This window comes from Diceros bicornis, chromosome 21, assembly GCF_020826845.1.
Source record: "Diceros bicornis minor isolate mBicDic1 chromosome 21, mDicBic1.mat.cur, whole genome shotgun sequence".
In the NCBI taxonomy this organism is placed as follows: domain Eukaryota; kingdom Metazoa; phylum Chordata; class Mammalia; order Perissodactyla; family Rhinocerotidae; genus Diceros; species Diceros bicornis.
The window spans coordinates 22,380,622-22,402,759 of record NC_080760.1 but is presented as its reverse complement, the minus strand read 5'-3'; the positions used below and the strand labels follow the sequence as shown (position 1 = coordinate 22,402,759).

Here is a 22,138-nt window from a genome sequence, read left to right as displayed (position 1 = left end):
CATCTGTAGCTAGCAGAAGGATCTTTTTTTTTTTTTTTTAAATTGGGAAAACAGGCAGAACACTTTTCTTAGTAAAGGACAAAAAGCCCTCCAACTTATCAAGAAAGGAAATTATACTTTGCTCTGGAAATTTTTGGGAAGATGCCATCAAGGTGATTACTTGTTATACGGCAGTGGAAGGTGTGTGATTAAGCCCACATTTATGGTTGTATTTATAGAGTGTCCTCACCTCGTGGAAGACTGTGCTTCACAAAACTTGGTTGCAAACCAAATCCCTCTTTCTGGTGCTGACCAGAGTCCCTGGCTGGGCTTTAGATGCTGTGTGCGCTGACTGTGTGACCTTGGGCGAGTCATTTCCTCTCTCCGGGTTGTCAGCATTTCCTTATCCGTGAAACAAGGTGATGGTTAGCATAATTTCAGGTAAAAAACATTTTTAAAAATAGTGAAAGCTGTATATATTCATCATCCAGGAAAAGGCTGGAGCATTTATAGTTGCTCAATGTATGTTAGTTGAATGAAGAAACTACTTTTTTAAAAAAAGGAAAATACAGAAGAGTATAAAAAAATAATATTTAAATTACCTATAGTTTTAGCATTTTGCTTCCCATCCTTTCAAGTTTTTCTTTTGGGGGTTAAATGGGGGGCGTATAAACGTTTGTTCCCTCTACTAACAAGTTGTGCATCCTCTTTGGAGTCAGCCTTGTTCATTAAACATTTCCCCACGACCTTAACTATCATTGGAGAAAGTGATTGCCACGGCCCCATTATCCTCTTCAAGGCGGAGTTCCAGATCTTTTTCTCTGGTTCTGGTATCTCTTAAGCATCAGGCTGCCATTTCTGCCTGTCTGGTGACATCATAAGCTGGATGTCCCAGAAGCACCTCAAACTCAGAATGATCCAAACCAAATTCGTCCTTCCCTCCCATTGCACAACCCATATCCCCCCGTTTCTCAGACCGTTAACAGCTCCACCCTCGTCCTCTCTGTGTTGGAGGTTTTGGTGATTTCCAGTTTCATTTTTTGTTTTTGGTGTGTGTATAACAATGTTGTGATGTAAATCATCATTCAGATTCTTGACGATTGACTTGGAAGTGACGCCTCAGAGTGAAGTGCCTGGGCCGCCGAGGATTAGACACATCGTACAGGAGTTGAATACATACATCCAGGCTGCTCTTCACTTTACGCTTCCACCAGCGATACATTATAATTCCCATTTCGGGGCCGGCCCGGGGGCGCAAGCGGTTAAGTGCGTGCGCTTTGCTGCGGCGGCCTAGGGTTCGCCGGTTCGGATCCCGGGAGCACACGGACGCACTGCTTGGTAAGCCATGCTGTGGCGGCGTCCCATATAAAGTGGAGGAAGATGGGCACGGATGTTAGCCCAGGGCTGATCTTCCTCACAAAAAAATAAATAATTCCCATTTCACTGCATCCTAGCTAATTATGGATATTGACTTAAAAAAAACTGTGCCAATTTAATAGGAAAAAAACATAGAACTTCTTAATGTTTTTAAATGAGCCTTTCTCTAATTGCTGGTGAGGCTGAGCTTTGAACGCTCTTGTTGTGTTGATAGCCTGTGTGCTCAGCTCTTAGAGTTTGTAATTCTATGATTTCCTTCAATGGCTATTTACTGATTACAAAGTTAATCTTTGCACTAATCAGAGGAAGAAAAAAAACGTCTCAAAGGTTGATTTGAAACCACTTGATATTAAATAGGTTTTCGCCATATGGAGGGTGTTGTGTGTTAGGAATACTTTCACGGAACTTTATACAATCTGGGGCTTGCCTTCTTTCAGTTTTCCTACTTGAATTCTCAATGCTTTTCACTCCCACCGCTTGTTTTCTCCCTCATTTGTCTGGACTGAGCTTTTTCAATGTCTGACAGCAGTCTAGAAATCAAGGTTTCCTTCAAGATGCTGTAAAGGGAAAAACTTTTCCTCTAACCTCTTATGTTTAGTCATGGGGTCCTGCAAATTAAACTGACAAAAGACAGACTAGCAAGAGAAAAGATAGATTTTTTAAATTCACATACATTCTTGCAAGTTTACAGAAAAATGTAGCTCAAGGAGGTGGTTAGAATTTGGGGCTTATATACCACCTTAACAGGGGAAGAAGAGGAGAAGGACACTTGTGGAAAAACAAATGACTTCTTAATAGGAGAAGGAGAGGGAGTAGAAAGGGCATTTATGAGAAAAGGCAAATGAGTCCTTAGGAGGATGGAGAGAAGATATGATAGCTCTATGACAAGGTCTATTTAGGTGTGGCACAGGCTTCTAGCTTCAGGTGATTAGAGTCGTCTTCCTGGAAGGGGATTTATGACAATTGAATTCTTTGAGGAGGCTCTGCTTTTGGGCAGGTAAAGCAGTTCAGACAAAAAAGCCTATTCTCAAATGCCTTCAGCTCAAAATGATTTTTATGCCACAGTGGCACATCCTAGACCCTGTTAATGCCACCTAATATGGAATAACCCTAAGCTAAGGATTTTTCAAGTTGATGGTTAGGTTTCCTTAATTAAGTCCACAAATATTTCTTGGAAACCCACTAAGGGCCAGGCATTGTGGTTGGGGTTATAGAGACGAAAACCATGGTCTTTGTTTTCAATGGCAGACAAACTAGAGGCATAGGAGCCACTAATTTATCCTGGCTTTGATACTGAATTATATACGGGGGACTTGTGGACTTACAGACTTCACTCTGATGATTGGGACTGCTTTTGAGTGAACGCTGGAGGCCTGGCATCGTCCCTTTTGCAGAGTCACGGCCCATAGTGGCTTGCGTCACTGAGCCGTGTTTCCGAGCAGGTTATCTGGCTTATAAATAAGACTTGGCAACTGCCCAGCGTCTGCTCCTCAACACCACTTTGTGCTCTTCTTTGCACGTGTCAAGTAATGAATTGAGGGAGGACACTTCAATTTTTCAGGATGTTTCTTTGCATCTAATAGAGCAATTGCATATTATAGCGATAGTCGTGAGTTCCTGAGCCCCGAGGATCTGTTCATACATAAAAGCAAGGACCTTAAAAATTAGCTTAAAATAAAACAAACTGTCACCTTTTTTTAAAACAAGAAATTATTTGAGGCATAGATATAGAAATAGACTATAATTCCGTTTTGTTAAAAGTCCTCGTTAACACTGATTAGGTAATGGGCTTGGGACAAAACTGAGCAGTCAGCTTTCAAATGTACTCAGAGTCCACATTCCGTATTAAAATTTTCATAGAAGGATCTAGGAAACTGCATGGCCAGGGCTACCAATATTTTTGAGAAATGAAATCTCACGTTAACATGCAACTTGCACAGCTTTCTCATTTTGCTATTGGAAAAGTGAACCATCATAATTATTCTCTCTCATAACTTCTGGGAGAAATTCATTGGTCTCTCTCTTCTTTTCTCCATTAAACATTTGAAGAATATTGAGGTACCAGGCACTGTAACAGGCACAGAGCATACAGAGATGAAACTACATGAGTTAAATCAGCATCTCTGGGGATGGGATAAAAGTTCCCTAGAGGATGCTGGTGTGCAGCCAGGATTAAGAATCACTGGACCAGGGGGCCGGCCCCGTGGCTTAGCGGTTAAGTGCGCGCGCTCCACTACTGGCGGCCTGGGTTTGGATCCCGGGCGCGCACCCACGCACCGCTTCTCCCGCCATGCTGAGGCCGCGTCCCACATACAGCAACTAGAAGGATGTGCAACTATGACGTACAACTATCTACTGGGGCTTTGGGGAAAAAATGGAGGAGGGTTGGCAATAGATGTTAGCTCAGAGCCGGTCTTCCTCAGCAAAAAGAGGAGGATTAGCATGGATGTTAGCTCAGGGCTGATCTTCCTCACAAAAAAAAAAAAAAAAAAGAATCACTGGAGTAGGTAGAGGAGGGGGCTGAGGAGGGAAGAGCACGGGTGACGTGTCTCTCTGAGGTGGAGAGGAACTCAGAGCTCTCCAAAGAGAGGGGGTGACAGTGTCACTAGAGTGGGGTGAATGAGTTGGGACGGGGATGAGTCAATAGAAAGCTGAAGATAAAGTTCAGATCGTGCAAGCCTTTATGGACTGTGTAATAATTGTTCTCTTCATCCTAAGAGCAAAGAAAAGTCAATGAAAGATTGGAAGTGGCTAGCATGGCTGGGGACGAGGTGACAAGCAAGAGGCTCTTCTCCAGTCAGATGAAGGTGGCACTGAGCAGTGGAGGCGCGGCTGCAGGAAGTGAAGAGACTCATGGAGTGTCTAGGAGGTGGCCTGGGGGAGTGGTGGGGGAAGGCTGTTGCTGGATTGGATTTGGGGATGTACGGAAGAAAAGAGGCAGATGTTGCCGGTGACCTTTGAGTCTGAGATTTGCACAGCTGGAAGAATGGTGGTGTGATTACTGTTTCACACGTGGAGAGGCAAGGGGACAAGTGTGGAGAGGCAACATGGAGAACATCTTTAACAAAGCCGGATGTGCTTCTGGAGTTGGAACATGAAGTTTGTTTTCATAAGTCTTAGTGACAATGAGAAAGCTGAAAATTGAGCCAAATGTTTTCTCCCTAAGGCTCAAGTGTACTGTTGGATTTCTCTTTGTTTTACTTGGGTGGAGCAGGCCCTGTGATTGCTTTTAGTGAAACAAAGTCACTCGTTCCAAGGTGAGCTTAGAAATGAAAGTTCAGTGACTCCGTAAAAGGGAAGAAAACGCTTGGGATGCTTTCAGTAATGATTTACGACCTAATACATTCTGAAATAAAATCTTGTGTTATGTAATATTATGGCCCCACTGTTGGTGAGAGTTTATCTCAATTATGTTCTATCACATTCGCACCTGAGACAGGGCATGCTCGCCTGCCCCCAAAAGAAGGTTTTAGATAAATTGAATGGTTTTCAAGGGAGAACAGCCAAAGTAATTAGAAGCTGAAAGAACTGAGCCAAGATTAGAAACGGTAAATGCATTTTGTTTGGCTAACTGATAAATACAAGTGGAGTGAAATCCATCAGCAGTAAAAACAAAGGAAACAATTAGGTTTTATATAGAAATATGAAAGAAATTTTCACCTTTTACTAGTTCTCCCTCCCATCCCTATCCTCCCTTCGCTCTTCAAATGTTAGGTAAATCTTGATGAACATTTTGGGAAGTGAATCTAGAAGCATCTGATATTAAAAGCAATTAAATGAATGCTGAAAATATCTAAGGTGGGCTAGGCATGTGGTGTTCTGATCAGTCGGTTTGCTGGGTACAGTCGACTATCCCATGGATAATAGGTGTGTGAAGATGAAGAAACTATTATAGGGCTCTTCTTTGTAACTCTTTTAGGGGCACATTATTTCAATAGCGATTGTCACAAGGATGAACATCAAGGGAGCTTAATAAAATTGCGTTTCATTTGTGAATTTACAATTTATAGTTAGATGGCATTTGTTATGTTTTGTATGGCTTTTGGTTTCCTAGATGCTTGGTTCGTTTTACCAACCTATGCATTTCTCAAAGCAGTGATTCACTGATGCCCTGGGGCAACAGGCTGGAAATCAGGCCTGAGATTACACTAAACGGAAGACGGCTGAGGGGGAATGGCCTGCATGGGATTGAGGCCCAGAGCAGGCTGAATGTAAGACCTCTTGCTCGAAGTTGTGTCTTCCTCCATGTTACCAATGAGAATTTACCAGCTGTGTGACCTTGGAGAGTCATTTGACATCTCTGAGCCTCAGTATCTTCAACTGTGAAATAAGAAAAGCAATTCCTGCCTCTCAGGGCTGTAGCAAGGATTACTTAAAGGAGCTAATGTGTGTATAGGATGCTTAACCTAGGACTGGGCGTTTGAGCAAGCTCCTCTTTCAAGGCAAATACCTCCCAGGAGGAGCAGGTCACCTTCACAACTTTGGGGGGTCCACTCTAATTGGGATTGCAGATCTGCAGCTCTGGGACATGGCCCCCTGGATCCAGTAGAAAGAAGGGAACATTTCAGATGTTGAAATAATATTTGGGGCTTTGAGATAACTTTGGGCACGGAAAGGAGCCTGGGTGACCTGAGAGACAAGATGAGGCAGGAGGAACAAAGAGGTTCGAAGGAGGCTGGGGAGCAGACGATGCTCGGCGACTGTCCGCCAGGGCCCGGGGTAGCGGCCGGGGTCCCTGCAGCGGGTGGCTAATGCCCCAGTAATTTAGAAAAAGGCAGATTCCATTTTTCATCCATTTGCCCACACTGGCCCAGACCATCCTCTCCCATTCACTACAGTTTCTCTAAATCAGTTTCCATTTTGAGGGTGAGGAGAGGAGAGAGTGGGGAGGAGAAACAGAACGAGAAGAAAGAAAGAAAAGAAAAGTGGCTGTTCCTGTCCTCTCCTCTCCTGCCTCTTTAGGGTGTTGGAGCATTTGTGATAAATCCTTATTCAGGAACTTTCAAATTGCAGCCCCGGGAATTTCGATCTGTAGTTTTAGAAAATGACCCTTTAGCCATCACATCTCCAGTCTAGTAAGAAGGCCATCAACGGTCTGTGTAGTCAATTTATACAGCATATACGTGTATTTGTATCATATATCTGTAAAATCTTTTTTTCTTCTTATAAAAGTTATGCTTTATTATGGAAAATTTAGCAAATATTGAAAGTAAAATTTAACCAGAGGAACATTAAAACAACCTATAATCATGCCACCCAGAAACAGCCACTGTAAATGTTTTGTCTTGGCTTAGTACTGGTCTTTTTTCATGCTAAGTGTTGGTATGTTCTGGAACATGTTACTGTGACTCATATTATCATGTCTCACTTCCCTCTCCCTTGTCATTTCCGCCAACCTCGGGATCCCTTTGGCATCCTCTCCAAGGGGACTGCCACATCTTTCTCCTGCCCTCGATTGCTCTCCAGCGCCAGGTCTGCGTGTCTTTCTGTCTGTCTACAGATACACAGAGTGGACGTGTGTCGGAGCACCTCACGCTCAGGATGTTCCACACTGAACTCACGCTCCCTCTAAACGCCAGTCTACTCCTCTCCTCTGTCCCCTCCTCTGCCACCCTCTCAGTCAAAATCAGCTCCCGGAGGACTCCCGTCTCCCCTGCAGACAGACAGCCACCGCCCTGCCTTCCTCCTCTGGGAACCATCGCTTTGCACCGTCCCCAGTCATCTTAATTCCACCCTTGACCACTTTCTGCTCAGCTGCTGGCTCGTCCTCATGGGCCCCTTCCTCAGAGCTTCCCCCCGGGCTGTTGGCTGTTCCTAAAAGCACAGGCTCCCGTCCTGCGTTGGTCACTCGCGGCTGTGAGACTTGGGGCAAGTTGTTTGATGGTGCTGTGTCCAGTTTCCTCAACTCTAAAACGAGGTTAACGATACGACCTGCTGCAGAGCTGGTGAGATGATTACAACGGTGAAAACATCTAGAACATCAGAGTAGTTCCTGACACGTCATAAGCACACTCACTACAAGTTAGATAGTATTGTCTTATTGGCAACTTCACGTGCATGTCCCGATGCTAATTTAAACCCCAGCCTCCTCTGGTCTCTGAGTTGATCTTTCCCTCCTCTGAAGTCCCTGCGTTCTTTTCCCTGGACCTCTTCCAGGGAGCTTAGCAATTTTTAACTCTCTCGCAATTTCCATGCTACCGTTTATTGTAGAAGTAAACTTGCTACTTATTATTACAATCTGAATATTTTAATTATTTATTCATTTTTCCATCTCCCCTTTTAGACTGTAAACACCCTGAGGGCAGAATCTTTGTCTGATTATTTGTGTGTCCTCCCAGCCCCCTCACTCCATGTAATGGCTTGCATGTGGTAGACTTTTATTTTGGTAACAATTTCATTAAGATGTAATTCATATATAATACAATTCAGCCTTTAAAGTGCATAGTTCGATGGTTTTTAGTATATTCACAAAGTTGTGCGACCATCACCACAATCAATTTTAGGGCATTTTTGTCATCCCAAAAAGAAACTCTGTACCCTTTAGCTATCCGACTCTCCCCACTCCCTCCAGCCCCAAGCAACCACTATTCTTCTCTGCTCTACACTATTCTACGCAACCACTAGTCTACTCTATGACTCTATGGATTTGCCCCTTCTGGACGTTTCATGTAAATGGAATCATATAATACGTGCTCTTTTATGACTGGCTTCATTCATTTAGCATAATGTTTTCAAGGTCCGTCCATGTTATAGAATGTGTCAGAACTTCCTTTCTTTTTTACGGCCAAATAATATTTCATTGTATGAATATACCACACTTTGTTTATCCATTCATCAGTTGATGGACATTCGGATTGTTTCCACTGTTTAAAAAAGTGATTAAAGAAGACAATTTAGGTTATACGAACAAATTGTAACACCTTATGAAGCAGGCAGTCTCCTTTTGGAGATCTGCAAAATGGGGTGGAAGGCGGGAAGCTTTTATAAGATAAAGAAGAAAGAAGAAGGAGGAGAAAAATAGAAAATATCTAATTGGCTGGGGTCACAAGTCAACCTTCTTTGGGGTGAGAAGGAACAAGGCATTAAGCATGGAGCCCAGAGCTGACTTGGTGTTTGGGGCTTGGCTGACTGGATATACTGCATTTCTGGTCAAGTGGAACGTTTTCGAGGACAAGAAAGTCGTCTAGGTTTTGGTTTGCTGACATGGCGTGCTGGGCAGGAGAAGCTCCTTCTTGGACCTGGAAGTTTATTTCAAACCACTTTTTGGCCATTATGAATAATGCTGCTCTGAATATTTGTGTACTAGTTTTTGTGTGGACATGTCTTAATTTCTCTTAGATACGTACCCGGGAGTGGACTTGCTGGTTCATATGGTAACTCTACGTTTTGCTTTCTGAGGAACTGCCAAGCTGTTTTCCAAAGGGGCTGCACCATTCTGTTTATATTTCCACCAGCAGTGTGTCTAGTTTCCCCACAGCCTCAAGTTTTATACTTTTAATATGGAAAGAATGGAAAGAGTGGTTCTTTAAGCTTGATCTTCTAGTTCAATGGACACTAAAAAAGTACTTTCTTCTAACACTTTAATTAACAGCACTTGCTATTAGAAAAATGCTCTTCATCCTCCAGGGATGTCTGTGTGGCATTGGGAAGACACTTTAAGAAAGAAGAAGGTGGGAAGATTAATCTGCGTTCAAATAAAAATACAGAGCCTGGGGAATTCTTTCTAGTCTTGTCATTACACCAATAGCGATTTCTTAAGAAATGCAAATATGTATTGTTTTGCTGTGAATAAAGTGATGTTATCTAAAGGTAGAGACAAAGTACAGGATCCTGTACAAAAAGTGAGATTTTTGAAAGCAAAAAGAATTGGAGTGGGGCCAAGTGACTTAAGAGAAAATAAAAATTTGTTGAAGTAAGATAAAGGAGGTAGAATAGCGCAGGGGGGACGCAGGAGCACTCGTGTGTCTGAGCGGCTGTGGAGGGTGGAGGGTGCGGGTGCAGTTGGAGGGACCTGGGAGAGGCAGGTGGCACCCCTTTCTGTGTTGTAGCAGGGCCACATTTCTGGAGGTGAGATGAGACAATGCACGCAAAGTGGAAAAATGCCTCATTCTGAAGCAGTGGTGTGGCAGCTCATGGCACATTGTGAGCTGAAGCTTATAAAGCGCTTACCACGACTGAAACACTGTATTAGGCAGTTTATATACATCACCTCAATTTCATCCTCCTAACAACTCTATAGTTTAGGTACAGTTGTCCTCACTTTAGAGATAAGGAATCAAAGGCACACAGAGGTTAACAAATTGCTATCTGCAGTCCCATGTTCATTGCAAGATTATTCACAGTAGCCAAGACATCATGGAAACAAACTAAGTGTCCATCGACAGAGGAATGGATAAAGAAAATTGTATATGTATGTATATATGCAATGGAATATTATTCAGCCATGAAAAGGAAGGAAATCCTGCCATTTGCGAAAACATGGATGGACCTTGAAGACATTGTGCTAAGTGAAATAAGCCAAATAGAGAAAGACAAATACTGTATAATGTCACTTATATGTGGAATCTAAAAAAGCCAAACTCAGGGGCTAGCCTGGTGGCATAGTGGTTAAGTTCAAGCTCTCTTCTTCGGTGGCCTAGGGTTTGCAGGTTCGGATCCCGGGCACGGACCTGCGCGCTGCTTATCAAGCCATGCTGTGGTGGGTGTCCTATATAAAATAGAGGAAGATGGGCATGGATGTTAGTCCAGGGCCAATCTTCCTCAGCAAAAAGAGGAGGATTGGCAACAGATGTTAGCTCAGGGCTAATCTTCCTCACCAAAAAACAAAAAAAGAGAGAGAAGGAAATAAAGAAAGAAATTGCTCAGGTACCACAGCTGATAAATGCTGGATCTGTGCTTTGTGCCTGGAGCCAGTAAGCCTCCTCAGCTGGTGCCCTTAACCACTGCGCACCATACCTTTCTGCCTGTGTTTGTTTTCTTCACCTACATTGTTTGAATACAATAGTTAAAAGCACATTAAACACCTTGTTATTTTAGTTTAAATAAAATAATTGCCAATAGGTAGTCAAAAGACACTTGATTTAGTAATTTAGTTTTTAAATTAGTTGTAATGTAAGGTAATATAATTTGCTAAGGAGAACGTAAGAGTTGAGGTGGATCGTGCGGGGCCTCATAGATCGCGTTAGGAAAGTTCAACTTTCTTCCAGAGGCAGTGAGAAGCGTTCAGTTTTAAGCTTTGGCATCAAGGAGTCACATTTGTGCTTTGGAATATCTCTCCAGTTGCAGTGAGGGGTTTGTATTGGAGGCAATGGGAGTAAACTGGAGACACACAGATCAAGGTGAGAGATGAGAAGAGTCTGACCCAAGACCAGAGCAGTGGGAATGGAGTCGCCAGTTGGTTGTGGGGAATGAGGGTGAGGTGGGAATCACGTGAGTCCCCAGGATTCTGAGGGGATCACAGAGTAGTTGGAGAACAATTCACCAAGATTGATTCTAATGAAATGGGATTTTACAATAATGAGTAGAGTTTCCCTGAGAAGGAAAATTTTTCAATCTTCTCCATTTTTCCATTTCGTTTTTTCTTTACAGTCCTCATTCTGTTTTCTTTGGGTCAAAGCCATTTTCATTTCATCAGCTATGTCATTCTTTCTACAGAAGCAATTCCAGCAGTTTTAATACTTCAAACTCTAATTTATGGAAAGTCTATTCAGGTCCCTCTGTGTCTTTTAAACAGGCAGCATCTTTGTCAATTTCCCGGACCCATTGAGTTTGCCCACGTGCTTGCAAATGCATATTGTTCGAGGAGATAAATGACTTAACTAGAAAATGGATGACTAACCTGTTGAAACCCTCTTGTGATTCCAGGCTGCCCTGGCAGGAGGCACCACCATGATCATCGATTTTGCCATCCCTCATAAAGGCGGCTCCCTCCTCGAGGCCTTCGAGACCTGGCGAAGCTGGGCTGACCCCAAAGTCTGCTGCGACTACAGCCTTCATGTGGCCGTGACGTGGTGGAGTGACCAGGTGAACCATCTGGGGGTCCAATTTCTTCCTTTTAGTTCCCTAGTCCTTGCTCTGTACCAGATCAAGAAACTGGTAATGTCAAAACGTAAGAAACTGGTGATGTTTGTTGCTATCTGGATGACTAGAAATCAGAACTGGAGGGAAGACTTTCCATTCCATTTTCTTTTGTACCTTTTGAATTTTGAATCCTGTGAAGTATTATCAATTTTAAACACTAAAATTAAAAAAAGATAATATAAAGATGATGGGATAAATCCTTTACACTCATTCACAATAGCCTTTCCTAATATTTAATTCATGAATTGTAAATATTTTAAATGTAATTTTAAAAAGTACTGATCTCCCTTTTTCTCAACATCAACAACTTCAGACTCTTTTAAATAGTATTTTTCCTCAGATTAGAACTTCAATTAGAGGGCCGGCCCCGTGGTTTAGCGGTTAAGTGCACGCGCTCTGCTACTGGCGGCCCGGGTTCGGATCCTGGGCGCACACCGACGCACCGCTTCTCCGGCCATGCTGGGGCCGCGTCCCACATACAGCAACTAGAAGGATGTGCAACTATGACATACAACTATCTACTGGGGCTTTGGGGAAAAAAAAAAAAGGGGGAAGATTGGCAATAGATGTTAGCTCAGAGCCAGTCTTTCTCAGCAAAAAGAGGAGGATTAGCATGGATGTTAGCTCAGGGCTGATCTTCCTCACAAAAAAAAAAAAAAAAAGAAGAACTTCAATTAGAAATGTTTCATACCTGGAGAAAAACCAAGGAGGGAACAGACTGGGAACATTTTCAAGGCCTTCTCCAGCTGTGTGGTAACCTGGTGTTCTTCCTACACTGCTCTGCTAATATCAACATCTGGTCAAATCATTTCACGATACAGCTTAGCTAATAACCTTCCATGTCCGCTAATTACTTAGGCCAGAGCAGAAATGATAACACGATTCAGATGGAAAAGACAGTTTTGAGACATGTTAAAATATGTGTTCATTTCTCCCCATAAAAATATGTGTGTGTACTTTGGAAGAAATTTTTACTTGTGATTTAAATCAAGAACATGTTTTTCCTTATTGGACTTAATCAGAAATCTTTTTACCAGAAAGAGTTCACTAAGGGTGACTTTATTTGAAGTTACCATGCAACTTATGCCCCTACTTCCCCCCAAAAATTGGGCTTTAGACACCAAGTTAATATAAAACAAATAATCAATCTTGAACAGATAGTTCAGCAAACAATAGCAAGGTTTATAGTCCACAGCTAAAGTTAATTTTTCTCCAGAATGCCGTTGTAAGTGCTGCAGCTGATCTCTTTTGTGCTTTTAGGGTCTTCCTGCCTTCCCTTCTTCCTCCCTCCCTTCCTTCCTCTCTCTTATTTTATAAGATAGAGCAAGGTGATGATGTTTTCCCTTACCAGTGTTTCTCATGCTTCAGTGTGCTAATTGTTACCTGGTGAACATAAAATATAGATTATGTTCAGTAAGTGTGATATCTTGCTAAAGTTGCTGTAACAAAGAACCACAAACTGGGGGACTTAAAACAGAAATTTATCGTCCCACGGTTCTGGAGGCTAGAACTTCAAGATCCAGTTTGGTGGGGTTGTTCCTTCTGAGAGCCTTGAGGAAGAATCTGTTCCATGCCTCTCAGCAGCTTCTGGCGGTTTGCTGACGATCTTGGGTGTTCCTGATTTACAGAAGCATCACCCCACTCCCTGTCTCCATCTTCACGTGGCGTGCTCCCTGTGTGTGTCTGTGTCCAACTTTCCCCTTTTTATCAACACCAATCACACTGGATTATGACCCTACTGACCTCATCTTAGTTAATTACATCTGCAATGCCCCTATTTCCAAATAAAGGTCACATTTGGTACTGGGGGGTTAGGGCTTTATAGTATGAGTCTGGGGGGGGGAACACAAGTCAACCCGTAACAGCAGGTCTGGGCTGGCCTGAGATTCTGCATTTCTGGCAAGCTCCCAGGTGATGCTGATGCTGCTGGTCCGGGTACCACGCTTTGGAGTAGCAAGGCTTAAGCTACTGTGCCTGGGAGCAGTGTAATGGGACTTACCCGTGGCTGTGGACGAGAGGAATGATCAATGGGGTCGCCCTTGGAAAGCCTCTTCCACAAAGGCAGTAATAGGCATTCATCTGAGCAACACAGATCATAATCGCCTTTGGGAAGCCCATCATGTGAATATGTTAACAATATTTAAAGCATTTTTTTTGACTATAAAAATAATATACTTGTGGTAGAAAATTTGAAACTATAGAAAAGTAAAAAAAAAAAACAGCAAAACTGTGTCGAGTCCTATATCACTGTATCAAATTCTGCCCTTGCCTTGTCACTTAACATATCGTAGAGCTCATTCTGTCATTTTGGTGATGACCACTGTCAACATTCTGGTGTTTTTTCACTCCTTTTTCTCTCTCTCTCTCTATTCATTCATTCATTCATTCAGCAAATAGTCATTGTGTGCCCACTATGCACCAGGCACTGTTCTAGGATATAAAGGACAAACCATACAAAGCCCCTGCTCTCATGGGGCTGAAATTCTAGTGGAGGAGGCAGGCCATGAACAAGTAAATTTATAATGTGCCAGGTGATAGTAAGGGAATAGATAGTGATGGAAGTGAGTAACTTAACATGTTATATTGTCATTTTTAACCTTTGCTGATTCAGTAGAAAAAAACTGCATTGTTTTATTTTGCACTTTTTAATCAGTAGGAAGGTTAACATTTTTTCATATTTATTAGTCATTTGTATTTACTGTTTGAATTGTTGGTAAGATTTCTCACCTAGAATGTTAGGGTTTTTCTTATCAAGTTGTAAGAGCTTTTACCAACTAAGAGCAATAATCCTATGCCTTCTGTATATATATATATATATATTTTTATATTTTTGTTATATATTTTTGTTTTATATTTTATATTTTTATATATTTTTTATTTGGTGTGTATGTGCGCATTTTAGCATATGGAAGTTCAAACAATTTTATATGGTCAAATCTTCTAATTTTTTTTTTTATTTGTGAGGAAGATCAGCCCTGAGCTAACATCCGTGCTAATCCTCCTCTTTTTGCTGAGGAAGACCAGCTCTGAGCTAACATCTATTGCCAATCCTCCTCCTTTTTGTTTTTCCCCTGAAGCCCCAGTAGATAGCTGTATGTCATAGTTGCACATCCTTCTAGTTGCTGTATGTGGGACTCGGCCTCAGCATGGCTGGAAAAGCGGTGCGTCGGTGCAAGCCCGGGATCCGAACCCTGGGCCGCCAGTAGCGGAGTGTATGCACTTAACTGCTAAGCCACAGGGCCGGCCCATGAGTTTTCCTTTGAAGTTTTTAGTCTTTATTGAGGCAGGAGTTAGACCTGCAAGGGCAATTACTAAGCCAGTTTTGATCTTAACTTGTCTCTTACCATTGGCATGATATTGTGATCTATAAGAAATATATGTTTGGTCTTCATCCGTGTTTCTGGCACAGAGCTCCTAAAACGCTTGGAATTTTCTAAGTGATGACAGAGACAAAGGTGTCGTTTGTTATGTTAATTGAGAGACTTTTGGACCCCACCTAAAGATGGAGTCTGGTTGCCAGAGGAGCCAACCGTGTGATTAGAGGGTTAGAACTTTCAGTCCCACCCCCCAACCTCCAGGGAGTGGAGAGGGGCTGGAGGTTGAGTCAATCACCAATGGCCAATGATTTAATCACTCATGCCTATGTAATAAAGCCTCCATAAAAACCAGAAAGGATTGGGTTCAGAGAGCTTCTGAGTTGGTGAACACCTGGAGCTTTGGGGAGAGTGGCGTGCTTGGAGAGAGCATGGAAACTCCATGCCCTTCCCCATACCTTGCCCTACGCATCCCTTCTATCTGGATGTCTGTCATCTGTATCCTTAATTATATCGTTTTATAGTAAACCGGTAATCCAGTAAGTAAAATGTTTCTCTGAGTTCTGTGAGCCACTCTACAAATTAATCAAACCCAAGGAGGGGGTTGTTGGAACCTCCAATCTGTGGCCTTCAGTCAGAAGCACAAGTAATTACCTGGGCTTGCAACTGGCATTCGAAAGAGTGAGGAAGGGGCATCAGGGTGGTAATGCAGTCTTGTAGGACTGAACCCTTAACCTGTGGAAACTGAAGCTATCTCCAGATAGTGCCAGAATTTAATTGAATTGTACGATACCCAGCTGGTGTCTGGAGAATCGCTTCATGGTGTGGGGAAACTACCCCCCGCCCCCACCCCCCCCAGCACACACACATTGGAATTGGTCACCAGAACCTTTTAGTTGGCAACCCTGAAGGCTCTTGAGGATTTCCACTGGTCCAGAGTCTCTCACCTCCTAGGAGCTGCCGATGGGTCAAGGTACATCTTCTACTTCCAACATCTAAGAACTCATCCTGTGGGTTTCGGATTTGAGCCCAAACCTTTACCTCACATTTGCTTTGAGTTGTTCTAGAGACATGATTGCTTCTGTTGCTGCCAAATGACTGTGTTTTCATTTTCTAGAATAATTTCCTCACATTGGGAGATGAATGCTGAAAACTTTATATCTAAGTATAGAAATGAAGTACTTTGGGGAAACTATTAACTCTTTCGTGATTTAAAAGTAGCATAGCAGCAACAATTCATCAGAGGCAACGGGCTCTAACCTGGGGGAAAGATCAGGACCTGAGTTGCATTGTTCTGGAACTAAACTGGTGTCCTTATTTTACTTAATTCTCTTCCAAATGCAACATTTTGGAGAATGCTGAAATTATCTTTAAATTGAAGAGTGACATTTTGGTGTGGTTGTTCTTCGCTTCTAGGTTAAAGAAGAAATGAAAATCCTGACCCGGGATAAAGGTGTGAACTCTTTCAAGATGTTTATGGCCTATAAAGATCTGTACATGGTGAGAGACGTGGAGCTGTACGCTGCCTTTTCTCAGTGCAAGGACATCGGAGCAATTGCTCTGGTCCATGCGGAAAACGGAGACCTGATTGCAGAGGTAAGCATTCGCACTCCAGAGCTTTTACAGGAATGAAAACGGCCGTAGCTTCAGGTGGAGATGACTGGCCCCAAGTAGGTAACCTCATTTAATGCATTGGAAGAATGGAAATCCAGAAACTAATTTTCTTTGACTTGGAAACCTTTGACTCGGATTCCTTGATTGCCTGCTCTGAGTTTTATTCAGGTGGTATATGCATTTGAATAAGGATTTCCGTTTTTCAAACCAGCTATTAGATCTCAAACGTGTTTTCTTATAAAAACACAAATATTTTTCTTTGTGTCCCCAGCACTTTTTTTTTAGTAGCTCAGGCTGTTGGCTCAGAATGCCGATACGTGGACATCAGTGGAATCTGATGACTTAAACAGTGTATCAGGTAGCTGTTTAAAGCCTCAGTCTTCAGAAACTGGGTATTAAAATGTGCTCTGGAGGAATTTAGATGATATTTATTTCTCGTGTTAGTTCTGTTATTAATGCCCAAGGGGTATACCAGATGCAAGATTTAAAGAGCTGTCTCTTACCCTTTATCTTAGCTGATTTTTTTCTCTCCCTAGGCTCAGTTCCCATTAAAGTCAGGGAGATTGAGGCTCAGTAGCCAGGAGGCATTGGGGATAATGAGAAAGGAGCACGAGCAGTCATCTTCAACAGACCAGGGTTTAAACTTGACTTCCACTTCCTAGCTGTGTGATGATACCAGCAAGGCATTTGAACACTCTGAGTCCTGACTCCCTGCCTTTTTTGTAAGGAAGAAATAACATGGAGAGGGGAAATAACTGGTCTAATATCACTCGGTGGGTTGGGGGAGAGGGCACTGAAGACTATGATTCAGTAAAAAGTAGAACTAACCACATAATATAATCCCAAGAGTCACTACAGCTAACACTGGGGCTAGAATATTTTGTTTGTTCTGAACCAATAATAAGTCTTTTTTTTTTTTTGTGAGGAAGATCAGCCCTGAGCTAACATCCATGCTAATTCTGCTCTTTTTGCTGAGGAAGACCAGCTCTGAGATAACATCTATTGCCAGTCCTCCTCCTTCCGCAAAGCCCCGGTAGACAGTTGTATGTCATAGTTGCACATCCTTCTAGTTGCTGTATGTGGGACGCGGCCTCAGCATGGCCGGAGAAGCGGTGCATCGGTGCACGCCCGGGATCCAAACCCGGGCCGCCAGTAGCGGTGCGCGAGAGCTTAACCGCTAAGCCACGGCGCCAGCCGGAATAATGTCTTAGTATGGACACCGTTTTTCAGAGAATGGGACTAGAACTAACCTCATATCTTTTTCACCTTTTCAATCAAAGTAATTTAATTGTGAAATATGTATGCGAAGAATTGACGGATGCTATCAGAGTATTAGCACACTGTGTGTACACACACACATTCACACACCTATACTTTACATATCTAACAGCCTAGCAGCATATTTATTTTACAATAAAATAATGGCATTTGTCATTAGTAAACTTTTCTTGCATGTATGTATGTTCCTGCTGCCTTTTTAGGGAGTGAAAAAGATGTTGGCACTGGGGATAACAGGCCCCGAGGGCCACGAGCTGTGCCGCCCGGAAGCGGTGGAGGCCGAGGCCACGCTGAGAGCCATCACCATAGCCAGCGCTGTGAACTGCCCTCTCTACATCGTGCACGTGATGAGCAAGTCTGCGGCAAAGGTGATCGCCGATGCGAGGAGAGATGGTAATTCCTGAGCTCTCCCCTCAGATAGCTCAGGGTTAGCTAAGGAGTGACGTCAGGGAACTGCATCCTCTGCTTTTGCTTGTGGGAAAGTTGCATGTGAATTTCCACAACTTTTCTTCCTCCCTTTTTATTAGCATCCTTTCTGTTTTCATTCATCCTGCATGTCTGTTTTTGTCCTTTTTGCTCACCTTTGTGACTGCTTCTCTTCCTTCGGGTTATTTTTTTGCCATCTTTGGAACCTCAAGGCATTTCCTGCAGTCACAAGTCCCCACCCTGAACACCAGCAGCAGCTCGATTTTTAATCTGATGGCTAAACGCAAAGTCTCCAGTTAATTTTAAAAAGGCTTCCCTATCTCTTAGGCATCTCCTCTGTCCCTCCAGAACCTGGATCAGGGTAGGGCAGGGCACATGGTAGGTGCTCAACTAATTTCTTTTGAGTTGAACGGATTTGTCTGATAGCAACTTGGATGTTGGCACAATTGAAGCAATTATCCAAATAGTATTTTCATGACAGTTATTTTAAGATTTTAAAACCAAAGTTATTTTTACCCCAAATTGCCTAATTGCCTCAGTTATTTAGTTCCATTTAATATGTAAATATCTTAAAAGAAAGAGAAAATCTTCTATTTTCGATAAGAATTGGGCAGAGAAATAATTTCATTCATTTGCAGTATTTATAAAGGAAGGACAAAAAATGAATAAGGTGCATTTTAATCATTGACTGTAGACCCTCCTGGGATGTGCCAGTAGTTTTTATCGTCTCACTTTTAGGAACCCGAATAATCAGAAATGGTCTTGTAAATCATCCTGGCTGTTTGTTTGTCTGTTTGTTTAAACTGAAACTGGCTGCATTTTTATAATATGGGTTATACAAACTATGAAAATAGATTTTGCATGTCTATAATTGACACTAAAATAAATTTTTTCAGAATTGCTTATTGTTGCATGAAACTTTAATAAGGAGTTTGTGCAAACTGAATGGATTTTTAAAATGTAATCCATCAATACCTTATGTTAAGAGTAAACTCAGTTTCACATAGGAGTTAATAAGGTCTTCACCAACCATTTCTGGTTGCCTTTTCCCCCACATCAATTTCAGAACCTATAAAAGAGCACAGCACTTCAAAAAGAAAGTGCCATTTTAAAGTTATAGTATTAGACTTTTGCCACCAGATGGCGCAGTTGCTAACTCTGTGAAATTGGTTCTATAATTGCCTGCATCGTTATGTCGTATACCATGTCCTACAGCCTGTCAGTCAGGTCCATTAGTGTCAGAATATGACTTAAGAAACAACAAAATCAGCAGAAATGGGCGATCTTAACCCACCAGTGAGCTACAATTTTGATAGTTCTATCAGGAAACAGTTTCTTGATCTTGGGTATTTATTTTGCACTGGGATAAAATTCCATTAGGAGCAGAGTAAAAATCTAGAGAAGGTTTTAGAATGCAAATCATAGGCAGAAAACTATTAAACTTGTGTGGACATTTTAATTTTATTTTAAAATTTAATTTTATTTTTTGACCATGTAAAACGTTTACATGGTCCAAAAATCAAAATTGTATGTTAAAAAATGTGTTCTCAGAGAAGTCTTATTCCTTCCCTAGCTCCTTCATTCCACACCCCATAAGTAATTATAATTTATTTTTTGCCTATCTTTATAGTGTTTCTCTGCACAAAAACAGACTATATGTATATTCTCTCTCTTACATGAAAGGTAAAATACTATACATAGTGTTCGGTATCTTGCTTTTTTTCTACTTGAAAGTATGTCCCAAAAGTCAGCTCATATTAGGTATAGGGAGTTTCCTCATTCTTTTCTACAGAGTATGCCACTGTATTTGTTCAGCTAGTCCCCTACTGATGGACATTTGGGTTGTTTCCAATCTTTGGCTGTTACGAATAAAACTTTAGTGATGGCCTTATGCATATGCTATTTCATATGTGGAAGGTGTATTAGTTCTCTATTGCTGCTGTAGTGAATTATTACAAACTTAGTGGCTTAAAACAACACAAATTTATTATCTTATAGTTCTGGAAGTCAGAAGGCTGACACTGGGCTAAAACCAAGGTGTCACCGGGGCTGTGTTCCTTTCTGGAGGCTCTAGGGAGAATCCCTTTCCTTGCCTTTTCCAGCTTCTAGAGACCACCCACACTCCTTTATTCGTGTACCCTTCCTCCATCTTCAAAGCCAATGATGGTGGGTTGAGAACTTTGCAGTATCTCCTCTTCTGCCTCTCTCTTCTCCTTTAAGAACCCTGGTGTTACATTGAGCCCACCTGATTAATCCAGGATAATCACCTCATCTCAAGTCCTGGATTTAATCACACCTGTGAAATACCTTTTCCCATGTAGGGTAACATATTCACAGGTTATGGGGATTAGGACATGGACATATTTGGGGCACCATTATTCTGCCTACCACAAGAGGGTATCCTCAGGGTAGAGTCCCAGAAGTGAGACTGCTGGTTCAAAGGGTAAATGCATATGTGCTTTTTGGATATTGCTAAATTTCTTTCCAAAGGGATTGTAAATTTGGAATATCTAAATGTCACCCCAAATGTTCTAGTTGAGTCAGACTTACTGTAATAACACTTGTGAAAATACTCTAATGCATGATTGTCAAAGAGGCAGCAGAGCTCCAGAATCGATTAACATGAGAGATTTCCCACCCCAGCATGTGATCAAGGCATGTGATCCAGCAGGAACAGGAAGGGAGCAGCAGGGAGGGTTGAACATAAACAGTGCCAAATCGTTCCCGTGGTGACAGCATCATCAGCAACCCAAAGACCTATCCCAGGAGAGTGCAGAGTGACAAGAGCTGGTGGACCACACTGATGTTTTACAGAAGATCCATCTACTCTGTCTGTAATCGTTTATTATCTAACATAATTTCTTAACGTAAAAGAGCAATACAAGTCTATTATTATCTTGTTTAAATAAGAAACAATTCAGCCTTACAGATTATAATATGAATATTTCCAATCTGTAAATACTTTTGCCAGCCCATTCTATCATCTAGGGCCTTGCCATTCAGACTGTGGTCCTGAGAATGCAGCCTCAACATCTCTTGAGAGCTCATTAGAACTGCAGAGCCTTGGACCCCATCCCAGACCCCCTGAATCAGAGTGTGCACTTGTAACTAGAACCCCAGGTGATTCATATGCATATTAAAGTTTGAGAAGCACTGCTCCAGGAGGCACAAAAGATATCCAGTTGTTAATTGTCTTTATTGCAGTGGCCTAGAAATGCAATGCTATTAAGTGTGGTTTTATTGTTGAATTGCCAACTATATACCCAGAGGAAAGCAACATGAGGGTTAGTGATTATAACAACCAACATTGTTGATGGCTTAATATGTGCCTGGCACATATTTTAATATACCTTATATCGTTTCAGGTTTTATTGTATATTATCTCATCAATGTGCATTTTAATATACATTATCTTTTAAAATGTCATAACAATGCTTCAAGCTAAATTGTATCACTGTTTTGTGACTGATGAAATTGAGGCTTGGAAAAGTTTGGTAAATTAAGCCCAAGGTCCCTTTACTAGTAAGTGTCAAACCTGGAATTCAAGCCCAAGTCCCTCTGACCCCAAAGCCCCAATTTTTTCCACTACTCTCCACTCTGTTCAAGGGGAAATTGGCTTCAGAATTGAGAAATGTGGATAGCAAGTTTATACCTAATTGGTTTTGTTTTGGGCCTTACATGTTTAAAAACTTATTTAAAACATTATCATTTTGTTATTTTTAAATCATTATTAAAAGAAAAACATGCCACGAATGGAAATGATCAAGAATGTATTAAATAGAAAGTAAAACATCCTCTATCTCCCTCAACTCAGTCCTTGGAACTAGAGATTTTTAACCATATGTCTTCAGTTTTTTGGTGGTTATCTCCAAAATTCTAAACCATAACTTTGTAAGTAGTAACTTATAATTTTTAACAGTATCCGTTGACTCTCAACTATGAAAAATGAGCAATTTAATTCATGTAAATCTTACCTGTCACCTCATGAGTTTTGTTAGTAATAATTGTCACTTCAAATAATATACTTGAATTTATGTGTTTTGACTATGATTTTTAGTGGTATCTCTTCA

General features: G+C 41.8%; 1 protein-coding gene across 2 annotated transcripts in view; it reads left to right on the top strand.

Annotated features, from left to right (window-relative positions):
• DPYS (dihydropyrimidinase) overlaps window positions 1–22,138 on the top strand; it is a 78,121-nt gene that overhangs the window by 4,026 nt on the left and 51,957 nt on the right. For both annotated transcript variants that reach the window (XM_058564771.1, XM_058564770.1), the window contains exons 2-4: window positions 11,221–11,379; window positions 16,167–16,346; window positions 17,846–18,035. In XM_058564771.1, the coding sequence (XP_058420754.1) occupies window positions 11,221–11,379; window positions 16,167–16,346; window positions 17,846–18,035 (529 nt within the window). The remainder of the gene's footprint in view (window positions 1–11,220; window positions 11,380–16,166; window positions 16,347–17,845; window positions 18,036–22,138) is intronic.